Here is a 16,247-nt window from a genome sequence, read left to right as displayed (position 1 = left end):
CTAGGCATTCGGTACGATTTTGTTCCGAATGGCGTCAGTCCACTGCTCTGCAAATGCGCTCAATAAATATGATTGATTGATTGCCCTCCACCCCAGTGGTCATGTTCCCCTCTCAAGGCCCTCTGAACCGGCTTTCAAATCTTAAAACTCAGTGACAGGAGCTGAGGCACTTAAAATGAAGGAGTCCGATGCCCTATCAGACCCAGGACGGGGAACAGACCAACCGAAAAAGAGACAGTTTGGTACCAAACGAGGCGAAAGACTCTCGTAGGCCCTACAGCGAGTCAAATCTAGTTGGGTCTGGGTGAGCTCCCTCCTGTTCACTGCCCTCTGTTCCACCAAGCAGCCAGGGAAGGTGGCAAGGGTGGCATTTATATCCAAAAAAAGTCTTCTTTATTACTGTTTCATCTCCCCAAGATAAAGCAAGGCTAAAACACCAAATTTAAATCTGTTCTACCTTTCCCACTGTGGGTGCAACCGCTGGAACCCAGAGCAGACTGACTTAAAGTTGAAGGGTCTTTTCCACATTCTTACAAAACCAAGGGGAAAGCAATCCTCGTTATTACTAGCCAGCCGCTTCTGGCAGATGCAGGTAGGAACGAGGAGACAGTGTTCCACCCTTCCTAACTTTGTCCCCCTTGCACCGACCTGACTGAGCAGTCTAGCGGTAGCCCTTCGCACCTGCTTTGGTTTGGACATGGGTGTTTAGGTTTTTTAGGTGTTTTAGGTGTTGATTTTTTTTTCCCCAAATGTGTATGCTTTTGAATGCCTACCGTCTTCTGTAAGTTTCAATGTCCACTCTCTCTAGGTTCTTCCCTGCCAGGTGGGTGTGGATTTTCCAGATGGCAGCTGTCCAAGGGGTGGGTGGTGGGGGTGGGAGGGGCAGAGGAAGGCGGGTGAAATTATCCTTGCCATGCCCTAGTTTCTGGCGCCTTTGGCAAGAGGCATCAGTGCATCCTGCCACTTGGGATGTTTGCAGTTGGAGCAGCACGGCCTAGTGGAATGAGCATGGGCCTGGGAGTCAGAAGGTCATGTGTTCTAATTCCAGCTCCGCCACTTGTCTGCTGTGTGACCTTGGGCAAGTTGTTTAACTGCCTCAGTTACCTCATCTGTAAAATGGGGATTGAAACTGTGAGCCCCACCTGGAACGGGGACTGGGTCCAACCCGTTCTGCTTGTATCCACCCCAGTGTATAGTACAGTGTCTGGCACATAGTAAGTGTTTAACAAATACCATTATCATCATTATTATTATTACCATAATTGGAGAGGAAAGCCTACCAGAGCTAAGCATTGGTAATGGATCCTAGATCTTATGAGAGCCTACCCATTTTAAGCCTCATCTCTGCACATGGTCAAGGTTTCCTGAGTTGCAAGGGCCAAATTCTACTCCAGAAGGGCTTCAAACCCAAGGTTCGGGGAGCTGCCTTAGTGATTAGCCAAAGGGCTAAGAATAGGATGGTGTTCAGGCCTCTCCCTGGCCAATTTAGAGCAGATCTTGCAACAGCTCTGTGCTCCTGTTTACCCACTTGAAAAGTGAGAAACAACTCTGGCCCAACCTAAAGACAAGAATCTTAGAGATTCAGAGTATGACAAATTACACCTGCCTCAGAGAAGCCCTGTGTGGTAGCCCTAATTAAAATGCTTTGAGGTCCTCTGATAGGTAGCATGACTATGCCCCAAATCATTGTTTTATAATTACAAAATAACCATTATTATTATCAGACCAAAAACTACTAAAGGATTTTTAATGACCTTTTTTTCCGTGACTGTTTCATGGACATGAAATACCCTAACGTTGTTATTGTTTTTAACACAAAGAAACAGAGATTCTGGCTCATGCAGAGAAGAGTAGAGGCCACATCGAGGTTGGACTGAGTCAGTCGGCTGTGGCTTGGCTAGGCCAGCATGTGGCAACGAACCCGCTTGATCTAGAGTCCAGTCAAAGAGGTGAAGTCCCTACTGGGTTCCATCACTTCTGTTGAGCTCTAAGATAGAAGGAAGGGCTGAGTCACCTGGTTGACCACAGCACCTAAAAAAATCTCCTTTTGCTTAGCACGTTTCTCCTGGCATGTGGCAGTGAATTTGTCCTCCAAAGACTGACTCACCAAAAGACAGATCTGACCCCAGGCAGGTCCCTCCTTACACAGTTTCCTAAGCTATAATCTCATTGTGGGCAAGGAATGCATCTGTTATACTGTACTCTCCCCAGTGCTTAGTACAGTGCTCTGCACCCAGAAAGCACTCAATAAATATGACTGACTGAGCTCTAATATCAGTGGAATTTTGAGGTTGGTCCTCAATTCGTCTTCTCACCTTTTCCTTCCGTGAGGGAGCTGAGACCCAGAGAAGTGAAGTGATTTGCCCAGGGACACCTAGCAGACAAGTATGGTGGAGCCGGGATTAGAACCCATATAATAGAGTTGGTAGACACATCTCCTGCCTGCAGGGAGCTTATGGTCAGTTCAGCTGTTGCAAAACATTCAGTGAGCAATTGTATGGCTCTTCCAGGGTTGGCCATTATTGCAAAATAACCAGCAGACGGTAGTCACAGATGAGAGTCTTTGCTACCCTTGTCTTTGTAGGAAGACACTGCAGGATCCAGGAGCCCACCCACTAGGCAATTCTTCATGTAGGTCCTGCGTTCCATGCCTCTGAACACATTAGTCAGCAAGGCTGTGAGTATTACAGTGAAAAATATCAAGGTGAGATTTGATTTTGTAAAAAAATTTTAATGGTATTTGTTAAATGCTTACTCTATGTCAAACACTGTTCTAAATGCTGGGGTACATAGATGATAATTAGGTTAGACACGGTCTCTGTCCTGCATGGGGCTAACAGTTTAAGGAAGAGGGAGAACAGGAGAACTAAAGCACAGTGAAGTTAAGTGACTTGCCTGAGGTCACACAGCAAGCAATCGGCAGAGCCAGGATTAGAACCCAGGTCCTCTGATGTCCATTGTGATAGCCAAGGGGGACAAAAAGAAGTCTTGATCCAGCACTCTGGCATTCCAATCAATCACTCAGTCAGTGAGTAGTTATTATGGAGCATTTACTGTGTGTAGAACACTGTACTAACCACTTGGGAGAGTACAATACAACAGAGTTGGTAGACACGTTTCCAGCCCACAACAAGCTGACAGTCTAGAGGAGGAGACAAACAATATAAATAAATAATTTTTGTATATGTACCTAAGTGTTGTAGGGCTGAGGGTGGGGTGAATACCAAATGCCCAGAGGATACAGGGTACATTCCAAAGCGAAGCAACCTCGTGAAAAATAAGTTAATCACTGGCCTCTATAGAGCTCTTACTGTGTGCAAGGCATTGTAGTAAGCACTTGGGAGAGTACAGTACAGTTGGTAGATGTGATACCTTCTCACTAGGAGCTTACAGTCTAGCGGGGGAGGCAGATAAAATATATTACAAACAGGGGAAGCAACAGAGAGTAAAGGTTATATACATAAGTGCCGTGGAGGTGGAGTGAATATCCGAGTGCTAGGGGGCATGAATGCAAGGGCAGAGTCGACGCAGAAGGGAAAAAAGGGAGGAGAGATGAACGATCAGTCAGGGAAGGCTTCATGGAGGAGATATGATTTTAGTAGGGCTTTGACGACGGGGAGAGTGGTGGTTTGTCTTACATGAAGGAGGCAGGAGTTCCAGGCAGGAAGGAAGGTGTTAGCAAGGAGTCAGCAACAAGAGAGACGTGATTAAGGAACAGTAAGTAGTGTTAGAGGAGCCAGGGAACGTGTCTAACAATTCTGTTATATTTTACTCTCCCAAGTGCTTAGTACAGTGCACTGCAAATAGTAAATGCTCAATAAATATGACTGAGTGAAGAGTTTGGGCTAGGTTCCAGCGGGAGGTGAGTGAGGATCTGTAGGAGGGAGAGAGATGTAATAGTTTTCCAGACAGCTAAACTTGCAAAAAATGGCCCCCAGGCCTTGGAGATCTGTTTTCCCCGCAGTTGTCTAGCAGCAAAGAACATGTCAGTCGGGCCTGACCTAGATCGAAAACCACACTGGCTTTCAGGAAGCAATTTTTCTGCCAAGTGGTCAGTTGGGTGGTTCAACGTGTCCACTGATTCTGTTGCACTCTACTCTCCCAAGCACTTTGTACACCACTCCATAAATACCACTGAGTTCCAGCAGTGTCCAGGAGAGAGATGGTGCGACGATTATTCCAAGAGGTACAATCACCCTTTCTCTTAAACAGATATACAACATGCAAGGCTTTGAACACCTGGGGCATCTCTTCCCCATCCCAGAATCTGTACCACAGATCAGTAAGTGCTCTGCGACCATGTGCCCTCTGTGCTCATTCCCTTCCCCACGAATGCCATCTTGCCCAGCAACCTTTCCAACTGAAACCTGATTTATTGCCTTGAGATCTTCTGATTAGGTTGGCAGAAATGTGAGATGTGAGTTTCCTACTAATTGTAACCGTAGACTAATACTGACTGTTGGAAACTCTTCTGGGTCACTTAAGAGCGGTATCCAGGACCATTAAAGGGCAACCGAGAACTTTGTTGCACTTTGTTGACAGCCCACCTGTCCAGGATTGCAGTGTGACCGGTCAGCAGTTGTGACCCTTGGGCATTTAGGTTGGGATTAGCACCCCTGGACACTGGTTCATTGACTGCACAGAGCCCTATGGAAACGCTTTTGGCTGCCGTGTCCTGTCAGCTGCTACCTGCAGCTCCTCAGCTTCTGTCCTCCTCCTCTTCTCCCTCATCTGGCACGGTCGGACGTCTCTCGGCTGCCTGGTGCACTGGGAGCCGGTTTTTTTAGCAGCGGAGTTTCTGTCATTAACCCTTGCTCAATGTTGAATACACATCGTCTCCAGCAGCCGCCTGGCTTCCCCCTCATTTTCATCAGAGTAGTCTCGATGCTTCCTCTTGGCAAACCCAAAAAGTCTGCAGAGGCATTGTAAGTGAAATCAGTTGGTGGATATTGAGTGCCCATGGACTAGTGACTCAACAGTATTTATTGAGCTCCTACTCTGTACAGAACACCCTACTAAGTGTGTGGGAGAATACAGCGGATTTAGCAGCCATGACCCCTGCCCTCCAGGAGCTTGCGGCCTAGCAGTGGAGACAGACAAATTGTGACTCCACAATAAATTATGGCGTGCAAAGCATAGTACTAAGCACTCGGGAAAGTATAAGAGAAGCAAAGTGCATGACCCCTGCCCACCAACAGCTTACAGTCAAATGGGGGAGAGAGACGTGCAGAGTTATAAACGAATAGTGGGAGCAGAAGGAAGAACAATAAATAGCACAGCATAGTGGGTTGAGCACAGGCCTGGGAGTCAGAAGGTCATCGGTTCTAATCCTGGCTCCACCACTTGTCTGTTGTGTGACTTTAGGCAAGTCACTTCACTTCTCTGTGGTTCAATTACCTCATCTGTATAATGGGGATTAAGACTGTGAGACCCACTTGAGACTGTGACTGATCCGATTTGCTTGTATCCACCCCAGCGCTTAGTACAGTGCCTGGCACATAGTAAGCACTTAACAAATACCGTAATTATTATTGTTGCTGTTAGTATTGTTGTTGTTATTATTAATAATGATAGTAAAATAGGTGATAGAGCAAATATGCCAGCTTGGAATACCAGAAGCATTCAGAATAAACAAATGCACTATTTAATATATGGCTATCCATGACTGCTGTGGGGGGGTATAAATCCTTAAGTATCGAGGTTGACGAGTGGTTTAGTGAGACTCAGAGTGTTGGAAGCTAATCAGGGAAGGTTTGTTGTTTCGATCCCGATATTTAGCAGTGTTTGGCACATTTACTGATAATGGTTCAACAAATGCCATTGTTATTGAGAAGGGGCTTTTTAAGGTGGGGAAGGCCGTGTGGTTTGGCCAAATGGGCAGCTAGAGAGTTCCAGCCCAGGGCAACTGCATGAACAGAGGGTTGGAGGCCAGAGACGAGAGCCAGGAGACAGTGAGAAGGTGAGTCTGAGAGGAGTGAAGAGTTTGAGCTGCAACGGGGCTAAAGAGAGCCGATCCATAGTGTAGAGAAAGCTGATGGAGACTCTTGAAGTCAGGAGCGCAGAGGTTTGGTTTGCCGTAGAAGAGATGGGTCTCCTTTGGCAGTTTCCGAGGAGTGGAGAGACGCCTGTGGAGCGATGTTTCAAGAAGATGATCTGGACAGCCGAGTGGATTGCGGACTGACAGGGGAAGAGTCTGTGGGCTGGGAGGCCAATGAGAAGGCCAATACAGGAGTCTAGGTGTTATGTGGCAAGAACGTGATCCAGGATGGCGATCATCTGGGTACAGCGGGAGGGCGGATTTGGGAGATGTTTGTGGGGAAGATGGACAGTATTTTCCTCCCAAGTTCTCTCCTCCACCCAGCTTTGTCAACACAGTTGACGCCATCACCATCCTCCCCATCTCTGAAATAACAATAATAATAATAGTAACCGTAATTGTGGTATTCAAGTGCTTACTATGTGCACTGTACTAAGCACTGGGGTAAATTCAAGGTAATTCGATCTCACATGGGCACACAATCTAAGGGGAAGGGAGAACAAGTATTGAATCCGCATTTTACAGATGAGGAACCTAAGGCACCAAGAAGTTAAGTGACATGATGTGCCCAAGGTCACATAGCAGGTATGAGGCAGAGTTGGGATTAGCTCAATTCTCCGTCTGCTGGACGCAAGGTGATGGTCAAACAGCATGGCTTTTACCAATTCTGTTATATTGTACTCTCCCGAGTGCTTAGTACAGTACTCTGTATACAGTAAGCGCTCCATAAGTACCATGGATTAATTGATTGCAACTGACTGTGGCTGACCAACAAGCTCAGAAGACCGAGTCCTGCTGGGCCACCCCAGCTGTGTAACTGGGGAACATGTCCCTGTATTCCCTAGAGGAAAGAGCCTGGGCCTGGGAGTCAGAGGACCTGGGTTCTAATTCCAGCACCTCCACTTGTCTGCTGCGTGACCTTGAGCAAGTCAGTTCACTTCTCTGGGCCTCCATTTCCTCATCCGTAAAGCGATCCTTCCTACCTTGACTCTGAGCCCCATGTGAGACGGGGGCTGTGTCTGACCTGATTAGCTGACCACCGACTACCGGTATGGCCCTTCTTCCTGCAGAGAGACTGGGGTTTGTTTTTCCTACGGTATTTGTTAAGCGCTTACTGTGTGTCAAACTCTAAGTCCTGGGGCAGGTAGGTACATGTTAATTAGGTCAGACACAGCCCCTGTGCTGCGTGGGATTCACAGTCTACATAGGAGGAGGACAGGTATTTTAACCTCGATTTTACAGTTGAGGGAACTGAGGCACAGAGAAGGTAAGTGACTTCCCAAAGTCACACAGCAAACAATTGGTAGAGCTGAGGATTAGAAACCAGGTCCTCCGACTCGCAGCCCCATGCTCTTTCTACTAGGCCATGCTTTTTCCCCTGCTGGGTTATCCGGGAACTATATTACTTCTTCTGGATTTATCACTTGAGGACTGCTACTATGGAATTGAGTTGCACACCCTGGCAACTCCAATAATACACAAACATGCCATAGCTTATGTTTGTTTAGAAGTGGGCTTGTCCAAAGAGGATTCCCAGCCACGTTTGGGAGGCCTTCTGGGCGGAATGGTTCCTCCCTTCCTGCCAGCGCTGGGCTGACAGTAATAATCACAATCCCTGGGGTCACCGAAAATCCTTCCCGGCCAGTGGTGATCCGCCAGAGGAGAATGACCCCATGGGCACCTGGCTAGATGGACCCAGAAGCCCTGGGCACGGGAGGCGGGGGGTGGGGTAGGGGTTGTGTATACCTTGCCTTCTCTTTCCCTTCTGGATCTAGACTGGCATTTCGGGTTCCACCCACACCCTTCTCCTTGCACAAAATGGGGTGGTAGAGGCAGCTAGGAACTCCCCTGCCCCGCCCCCCCTAAAAAAACCTCGTGATAGGGTGAATCTCTAGCCTGGACAGAACTTGCCGAGTTTTGTTTGGGTCTTTTTGTGCATTCGTTAAGTGCTCACTATATGCCCGACACTGTACCAAGTGCTGGTGTAGTTTCAAGAAAGGTTGGACACACAGTACATGTCCCACATGGGACTCACCACTTTAATCCCCATTTTACAGATGAGGAAATAGAGGCCCAGAGACGTTAGATGACATACCCGAGGTCACACAGCAGACAAGTGGCCGAGGCAGAGTTAGAACCCGGGTCACCCAGGTCCTCCGACTCCCAGGCCCGTGTTCTTTTTACTAGGCCACGTTATGGCCTATTTTCCCCAGAGAGGTGGTATATGCTCAGCTAGAGAAAGGCTTTGGAGGAGGAGTCATATTGGGCAGGCAGGCATCATTTTCCTGACAGACAGACAGCACTTATTGTATGTCCCTGTTGGTAATTTATTTACTTTAATGTCTGTCTCCCTCTCTAGACTGTAAGCTCCTTGTGGACAGAAAACACATCTGCTGCCTCAGTTGTTCTCTCCCAAGTGCTCAGTTCAGTGCTCTGCACAATAAATACCATCAATTGATTGATTCCCTTCCTCCGGTGTTAAATGAAAAACCGAGCTACTGCACCCGGGAAGATTTTGCTTCTTTTAAAAGGTCACTGACTGCAGGAGTTGAAGGAGATGTTGGCTGGGAGAAGTCAGAGAGTTCTCATTCATTAGTTCTTGCAGGGAACAAAAAAGAATCTGTGAAGGTCAGGTGTAGCCTGGAAATGGGATTCCTCTGCTGAAGGGCCTAGGCCTTTCCTAGCCCTACCTGGTAGTTAACTGCTTCTTCGCCCTGCTTTTCTGATTTGCAAACCAAATGCTTCACCTGCAGTCGAAGTTCCTATTAGACACGGGGGGGGGGGGGGGGGGGGACCCAACAAAAGAACCTGCCCAACAACATTACTCAGCTGGTCTCCCAGGGCTGCCGGAAAACAAAGAAACCTCCCTGGGAATCCCCCAGCTCTAGGGACAACTCATCAAGGCGCCGGCCTTGGTGGCTCCCTAAATTCCAGATGTTGGTCACTAAAGCCCAGGAAGTCGGCAGTGCCCTGGGAATTTTCAGGGCCTTTTTCGTTCTTTTGCCACCAGGTGGCGCCGCAGCCAATCATTGGAATTGAACGCTAGGGATCAAGGGGAACGTGCAGGAAAAATGATGATTAGAAAGGGGAATTCGGATAGGAAACTACTAATTAGAGTAGGGCAAAGTGTTCATCTTTGAACATCAGAAGAGTGCGAAATCACGCTGCTGGGGAAGTCTCAATTGTCCTGTTACAGTGGAAAGCAGAAAAAAAAGGAATACTTCCAGCTATACTGAACAAGTATTTTTTTTAACCACAATTAACAATTGATGAGACCCTACCGCTCTGAAAGATTTTAAGCCCATTATTGTGCTCCGAAGAATAGCCAAGGGATTCAAGAGCACTGGGCTAGCTTCCACTGCTTGCTCCAGGGATGATTCCAAACTCTCAGGCCTCTGCTTCAACTGGAGAGAAATGCAGGTCATGCCCAAATCAAGGTACTAGGAGGCAGTGCCCTCTGAGGTCTCCCCGACACTGCACGTGTGAGTCAAAAGGGAGGAAAGAAAGTGAGATCCATATGTCCTTATGTCCCTCAAGTATTTCTGGAACTTGGAACTTTCTGGGGAAAAAAGGTGAGAGGAGATGGACAATAAGGATGAGCTGTGGGTTGTGAGGATTAATGAAGCTATATAAAGGCCCCTTACTCCTTTAGATCCTGGTTGGTGTTATATTCCAGGAACCAAGGCTTACACCTGGTTTAGCCTTCCTGAATTATCCAATTTCCCAGATTTATATTATCTGCTTGCCCATATTCTGCAGGACAGGGCAGTGATAGTGGTAACTCTGGGCATCGTTGGGTTCTCTTGGGTGGCAGCAGCAACTGCACTAAACACTATTTACATCTTCCTTCTGTGGCTGCTCTGTTCTGTGCTAAGCATATCTGCCCACATGCTATTATGTACTTGCTTGTCTAACATCCCTGCAGAAACAGGAGAAAAACTCCCCAAACCCACAGAGTACAAGTACAAAGGCAGAGTAGGAAAAGTACAGAATGCAACTCCTGCCCCACCCAAGTGAAGTGCTAGTCTGGGAACTAATACCAGGGGGACCCAGTTCAAAAACAGCAGCTCTTTGGTTCCTCTGGATTTTTGAACAGCTGATGAGGTCCAGCACCGATGTTGTTATTCAGAGCTGCTTGCTTCCCCTACAATTTTCCCAAGTCATATCAAGGCCACAGACTGCACATTTGCAAGAACAGTAACATGCTTACAAGGCTAGGCGAATTTGTAATTATTTCTGCTGGGTACTCTGTGGTTCTGATTCCCCCACAGAAGAGAAATGTGCCTCAGGGTCAGCAAGAGCGAGAAGGGTCAGTGAGGGCCACTGGAAATCCTTGCCAGATGACCAATGGCCCTTGGGTCACAGTTTCTTCCATTAGTTCGGCCCATGTTGTCAGGCCGCCTGCCGCAAGCTCTGCACCGTTTCAGTTAGCTTATTCCAGCCGGCCAATCCTGGCATGATGGAGATCCGGTTCAAGCGGGTTCAGGACTGCAGCCCCCGGCCTTCAGGCAGCACCACCACACCGAGAAATCAAAACTCTTGGTTGGTTGCACACTGAACTTATTTAGACCGCAAAATCCCTCTCTCATTCACCGATCAGCCTTCTGCTCTGCTGATCAATGGAGGATCAATGGCGCCTTACGTAGCACAGGGTGGAAGAATACTAATAGTATCTGGTACGGTAGTAGGGGCTGGGGCTGAGGCCTGAACTCCGCATGGCTTAGTGGATAGAACACGGGCCTGGGAGTCAGAAGGTCATGGGTTCTAATGCCAGCTCTGCCACTTGTCTGCTGTGTGACTTTGGGCAAGTCACTTCACTTCTGGGCCTCGGTGACCTCATCTGCAAAATGGGGATGGAGACTGTGAGCCCCACATGGGACAGGGACTGTGTCCAGCCTGATTTGCTTGTATCCACCCCAGTGCTTAGTACAATGCCTGGCACCTACTAAGCGCTTAACAAATACCAAAATTATTATTGTTAGTGCACAAATCCACTCTGACGAAAAGCAAGTTTTTCTTGGTTTGTGGGTTTTTTTAACATCCCTGGCACTAGTTGTGGTGTGAGGCCAATTCTACTTAAAAAGCACTTTCCAGCAAAACTTTGCATTTAGGAACAGCTTCCTTCTGGGGATCTCAAAGCCCACTCATGACCCCCACGTAATTCCTTGCTGCAAAACGGAGCTCCATCGTAAGCTCCCTTTGGGACAGGGCACGTGTCTACCAACTCTTTTGGAGGGTACTCTCCCATGGGCCCAGTACAGTGCTCTGCACACAGTAAGCACCCAATTAATACTATTGACTGATGGATTGATTGAAGAGGGGAGGAGTGGTGGGGGAGGGTGGCCTAGGGAGGGCCCCAGGAATCCGGTTATCCCTGGGTCTCTGACCCCTAGTCTGCACCCCAGGCCCTTCTGCGGGGGGCTCGAGGGGCCAAAATGCTGCTCCGATGGGGCTTCTGCATCTGTGCATTTCGGGGCAGAAACAGCCCACCCGGGAATCAAAACTGGAAAAGAAAAAAAAAAAACACCTAGAAGAGAGGGATTGTGCGAGCCTCGGGGCTTGGAGGAGGGTCAGGGAAGCCCCTGGAGGAGGGGGCGAGGGAGGATTTTCCAACCGCCCGGGCGTTGAGCAGAAAGTTCCCTGGGGCTCACTCATCGCTGGGAGTTTCTCAGCCGAACCCCGACCCCGAGTCTGCAGGACCTTTTTTTAAAAAAATTTGATTATTCGATTTTTTTTTTTTCTTCTTCTTCTTTCCCCCCTCCCCTCCGGCCTGTTCCCCGAGGCAGGACCAGACTAGTTCTCGTTTCTGCTCTGACTGGCTCGGAAATTCCCGAGTCCGGCCCCGCCCCCCACGGGCCCGAGAAATCCCCGGCTCGCCTTTATAGGGCGGCGCCAAGCCCGCCGCCGCCCCACTCCGACCCCGGACCCGGACCCGGCAGCACCGACCGCCGCACCGACTCCCCGTACCGACCCCCCGCACCTCCCTTCTGCCAGCACCTCCTGCCAGCCCCACCGCCACGGCCGGGAGCCAGCAGGCCGTCCACCCATCGGGACCTGTAGGGTTGTGACCTAAAGCCAAACTCCACCATGTTCGCCGCCGCCGCCGCCGCCGCCGGGCAGGGGCAGCGCCCCCGGGATGGGGGTCCCGACGGGCCCAAGAAGGACAGGGCCCTGGGCGAGGACCGCCACGACAGCGGCCTGGACTCCATGAAGGACGAGGACTACGAGCTGATGGTGCAGGAGCTGAGCGCCATCCGCCTCCAGCCCCAGGCCCAGGCCCGGTCTAGGCCGCAGGAAGCCATGGCGCCGCCCCCGCCCGCCGAGCCCTGGAGGCACCAAGTCACCGAGGACGGAGACTCGTAAGTCCCCGGGGACTGGGGGGTCGGGGGGTTTGGGGGATCCGCCTTTTGCAGGCCCGAGGGCGCCCCGGCACGGCCTCCCTGCGATCCCCGCAAGGCCCCGGTCGGTGGGGTGGGGGGACAAGGGGGGACGGACCGGTGTCCCGTGGGCATCATTTGGGTAGGGGGGGCTCCCCCTAACCTCTTCTGCCCCCCCCCTTCGGGGCCGGGGGCGGGTCCCGGGCCAGCGCGGCGCCGGGCGGGGCGGGGCAAGGGGCGGGGGCGGGGGGCGGAAAGTCCCTGGGCCGCTGCCAGGAACACTCAGCTCACAATAACCTCGCGGAAAACACCGCCGCGGCCTCCCGAAAGCCCGGCCTTGCGCAACGCCCGACCCGGCCCGGCCCGCTCACGCCCCGCGGGGTTTTCCTCTTCCTCCTCCTCCTCCAGGTTCCTGCACTTGGCCGTCATCCACGAGGAGAAGGCCCTGGCCCTGGAGGTCATCCGCCGGGTCAAGGGCGACCTCGCCTTCCTGGACCTCCAGAACAGCCTGCAGCAGGTGGGCGCCCCCGGACACTATCCCCCTCCCAGCCCGCCGGCCGCGACTTTTGTGCATTTTTTAAAATTCAACTGGCCAGTCGACCCCCAAGACCCCCTCTTCCCGTTTTCCGGGGAAAGCCTCGGTCCACCTTGCACCAGGCCAGTCCTTGGATGTTTTCAAAGCGCACACGCACCCCCACCCCCTTTCCAGACTTTTGGCCGGATTGACCCCTCTGGGCAGGATGGGTCTCAGCCCCCTCCAAACCACCGTTTGAAATGAGCAAAACCCGGGGATCCGGGAGGTTTTTCCGGTGGAGGAACCCCAGAGCGGACTCTGTGACTCACCGCCCCGGTTTCCTTCCGATCGGTTTGCAGACTCCGCTTCACTTGGCCGTGATCACCAGCCAGCCCGAGATCGCAGAGACCCTCCTGAAAGCCGGCTGCGACCCCGAGCTGCGGGACTTCCGGGGGAACACGGCCCTGCACCTGGCCTGTGAGCAGGGCTGCCTGGCTGCGGTGGGGGTCCTCACCCAGTACTGCCAGACGCAGCATCTCCACGCCGTCCTGCAGGCCAGCAACTACAACGGTACGCGCTCTGCCCTGCCTTGCCCCGTCTCACCCTCCCGAGCTGCAAAAGGGGCTGGGGTTTATGGAAAGACCGTGGGCAGACCAGACCACACACTTCCTTTCCCCGCTCGTTACAACGAGGGAAGGCAAAAAGTGGGTCCCAGAGTCAGAAAAAGGAAAGGTGCAAGCAGGCGGTCCTCGTGTCTAAAGAATCAAGGGGCCTCAACTCCTCGGGGTTCTCCAGAGCTTCCACTCTGCAAACCTCTCTCCCCCTTCGGGCAGCCTCAGTGGATAGGACACAGGCCTGGGGGGTAAGGACCTGGGTTCTAATTCTGGCCCCTGCCACGTGTCTGCTGGGTGACCTTGGGCAAGTCACTTGGCTTCTCTGTGCCTTAACCTCATCTATAAAATGGAGATTAAGACCTTGGGCTCCTTGTGGGACATGGACGGTGTCCAACCTGATTAGCTTGTATCTACCCCCAGTGCTTGGTAGAGTTCCAGGCTTGGGCTGCTGCAGGTCACGTGCCTTTTTCTATGGCTCCTGAGAAGTGCAGGGGGAGGCCCCGACCATCCGCCCTCAGGCTTGTGCTGACCTTTTTCTCTCTGTTGCTCTTTCAGGTCACACGTGTCTCCACTTGGCCTCCATTCACGGCTACCTGGCAATCGTAGAGCGCTTGGTGTCCTTGGGAGCTGACGTCAATGCCCAGGTGATTTGACTTCCACACTTTTCGATCCCAGCATGGAGGGTACGGGCCCTGGAGCCCGGCTCCCGAGCCGGCCCGGTTTTTCCGACCGCTCGAGCGGTCTGGCTTTTCCCGGCTCGTCCCTAACGGCCGGCTTGCTCTTGGTCCTAGGAGCCCTGTAACGGCCGGACGGCACTGCACCTCGCAGTCGACCTGCAGAATCCCGACTTGGTGTCACTCCTGCTCAAGTGCGGGGCCGATGTCAACCGAGTCACCTACCAGGGCTACTCGCCGTACCAGCTCACCTGGGGCAGAGAGAGCACCAGCATCCAGCAGCAGCTGGGCCAGCTGACCATGTCCAATCTGCAGCTGCTGCCGGAGAGCGAGGATGAGGAGAGCTGCGACACCGAGTCGGAATTCACAGAGGACGAAGTACGTGCCTCTCACAGGCCTCCCTATTTGCCCCCCGGTGGGCCTCTGACCCATCCCTGGGAGAAACTTGGGCCCCGCTTTTTCCAAGCTCAAGTTGGGCTCTGGGGTGTGAGGACCCTCGAGGTCTGAGAGTGGTTCCCCGGGACCACCCTCCATTCTATGTCCCACTCTTGTCAGTGCCCCAGAACTGAGCGCACAGCTCATCTCACCAGGGAAGGGGCAACCAAGTGAGCCTGCCTCCCTTCCTAAGGGGGCACAAGGCTGGCATTGATCCTCACAGGGAGAACGAGTCCTTCTAACCTTCCAAGTCCGCTTGATGTTATGTAGTAGCTTCAGCCCCCGGCATCACTATGAAGTACACACAATTAACATGCTGCTCTTTTCCTTTTTTTCCTCTAGCTGCTCTATGACGACTGTGTAATTGGAGGCCAGCGCCTGGCGTTGTGAACTGAGCACGTTGGAGACAATGTGGCCATGTATATTTGTACAGAGACATATTTTATTTTTCTTATTAAAAAAAGAAAAGGAAAAAAAAGCTACACAGCCAGTCAGCCTCAGGCGCCGCAGGGCCTGGACCACGTCATCGTTGCTTAGTTGGTGTCGGGAACCTGAGGAGCTTGGGAAATCCAAGGAAAATCTGTCTCGTGCCACGGATTAGTGACTGGGCTCGGGGGGAGCCCTGTCCTCCCCACCCCCATCCAAAGAGATGTCTTCCTCGTGGATTCCTCCTTCTCTGCTGGCTGTCCCCTGCCTGACCCCGTGGGAGCTGGGTGCTCACCCCAGTACTGTCTGTGCAGTGTAGCAGCCAGATGGTCCTCCCTCCCCTGTATATGGTGTACATGATGTGTATTTTGTTTGTAATTATTTTGGTACTGTGAGATGTATATTTATTAAACAGATTTTTACAAATGGAACAAACTCTGGCTGTCTCTCCCTTCCCATTCCCCTTCCTCCCTACTACCTCCTGCTCTGGAAAGGTGGTGGGAGGGTGGGTGTTGACTGAATTGAGGGCTGGGCATCCTGGATTTGGCTTTCTTGTAAACTGGGATTTATTCTCTTTTCCTGGCCCCTTCATCCAGCTCGGATGGATGGATGTGCGGGGCCTCCTGCCCATTCTTTCCTGGATCAAGGGGAGTGGGAACCTTGGCCCCCAGTTTGTGACTATGGCTGGGGCTAGCTTGCTTTCTCACCAAGTCACCGGGGACTCCCCACGGTACTCTAATTCAGCCCTGTTTGGGAGAGTGGAGGGATTGAAGCAGCGTGGCCCAGTGACTGAAGCACGAATCTGGGAGCCAGAGGACCTGGGTTCTAATCCCAGCTTCACCACTTGAGTCTGTTTCCGCGACTGCAAAAAGAGATTCAATACCCTCCTTCCTACTTAGACTGTGAGCCCCATGTGGGACCGTGATTGTATTTGGCTTCATTAACATGTATCTAGAACAGTGCTTGAAACATAGTAAATGTTTAACAAGTACCAATAAAAAGGGTCACAAGTTTGGATGGGGCGGTAGTGGTGGGTGGTGGCTAAATTTGGATTGGTGTTGATAGTTGTGTTTGAGTGCTAACTGTGCAGAGCACTGTACTAAGTGCTTGGGAGAGTACAATATGACACATTCCCTGCCCACAACGTGCCTAGAGCCTAGAGGGCCTGTC

General features: G+C 51.5%; 2 protein-coding genes across 2 annotated transcripts in view; both read left to right on the top strand.

The window, feature by feature from the left end:
- LOC114816666 (formin-like protein 5) overlaps positions 1-12,115 on the top strand; it is a 70,254-nt gene extending 58,139 nt beyond the window's left edge. The window contains exon 3 of the mRNA XM_029079370.2: positions 11,824-12,115. Coding sequence (XP_028935203.1) covers positions 11,824-12,097 — 274 coding nt within the window. The 3' untranslated portion in view covers positions 12,098-12,115. The remainder of the gene's footprint in view (positions 1-11,823) is intronic.
- NFKBIA (NFKB inhibitor alpha) lies at positions 11,998-15,508 on the top strand. Its single transcript, XM_001519274.6, has 6 exons — positions 11,998-12,396; positions 12,823-12,931; positions 13,288-13,498; positions 14,098-14,186; positions 14,334-14,594; positions 14,994-15,508. Exons 1-6 carry the CDS (start codon positions 12,125-12,127, stop codon positions 15,039-15,041), a joined length of 990 nt encoding a protein of 329 aa, XP_001519324.1. The 5' UTR covers positions 11,998-12,124; the 3' UTR covers positions 15,042-15,508.
- Positions 15,509-16,247: the final 739 nt, after the last annotated feature.

The sequence above is a fragment of the Ornithorhynchus anatinus genome, chromosome 14 (assembly GCF_004115215.2).
Source record: "Ornithorhynchus anatinus isolate Pmale09 chromosome 14, mOrnAna1.pri.v4, whole genome shotgun sequence".
NCBI classification, from domain to species: domain Eukaryota; kingdom Metazoa; phylum Chordata; class Mammalia; order Monotremata; family Ornithorhynchidae; genus Ornithorhynchus; species Ornithorhynchus anatinus.
The sequence above is the reverse complement of the archived record's forward strand: the minus strand, read 5'-3'. Positions and strand labels throughout refer to the sequence as shown.

Bases quoted from the DNA above. Each gene is read 5' to 3' on its own strand.
- NFKBIA (XM_001519274.6), top strand. From the start codon at position 12,125: ATGTTCGCCGCCGCCGCCGCCGCCGCCGGGCAGGGGCAGCGCCCCCGG. The intron at 12,932-13,287 runs GTGGGCGCCCCC...ATCGGTTTGCAG, and splicing joins TCCAGAACAGCCTGCAGCAG to ACTCCGCTTCACTTGGCCGT. The intron at 13,499-14,097 runs GTACGCGCTCTG...TTGCTCTTTCAG, and splicing joins GCAGGCCAGCAACTACAACG to GTCACACGTGTCTCCACTTG.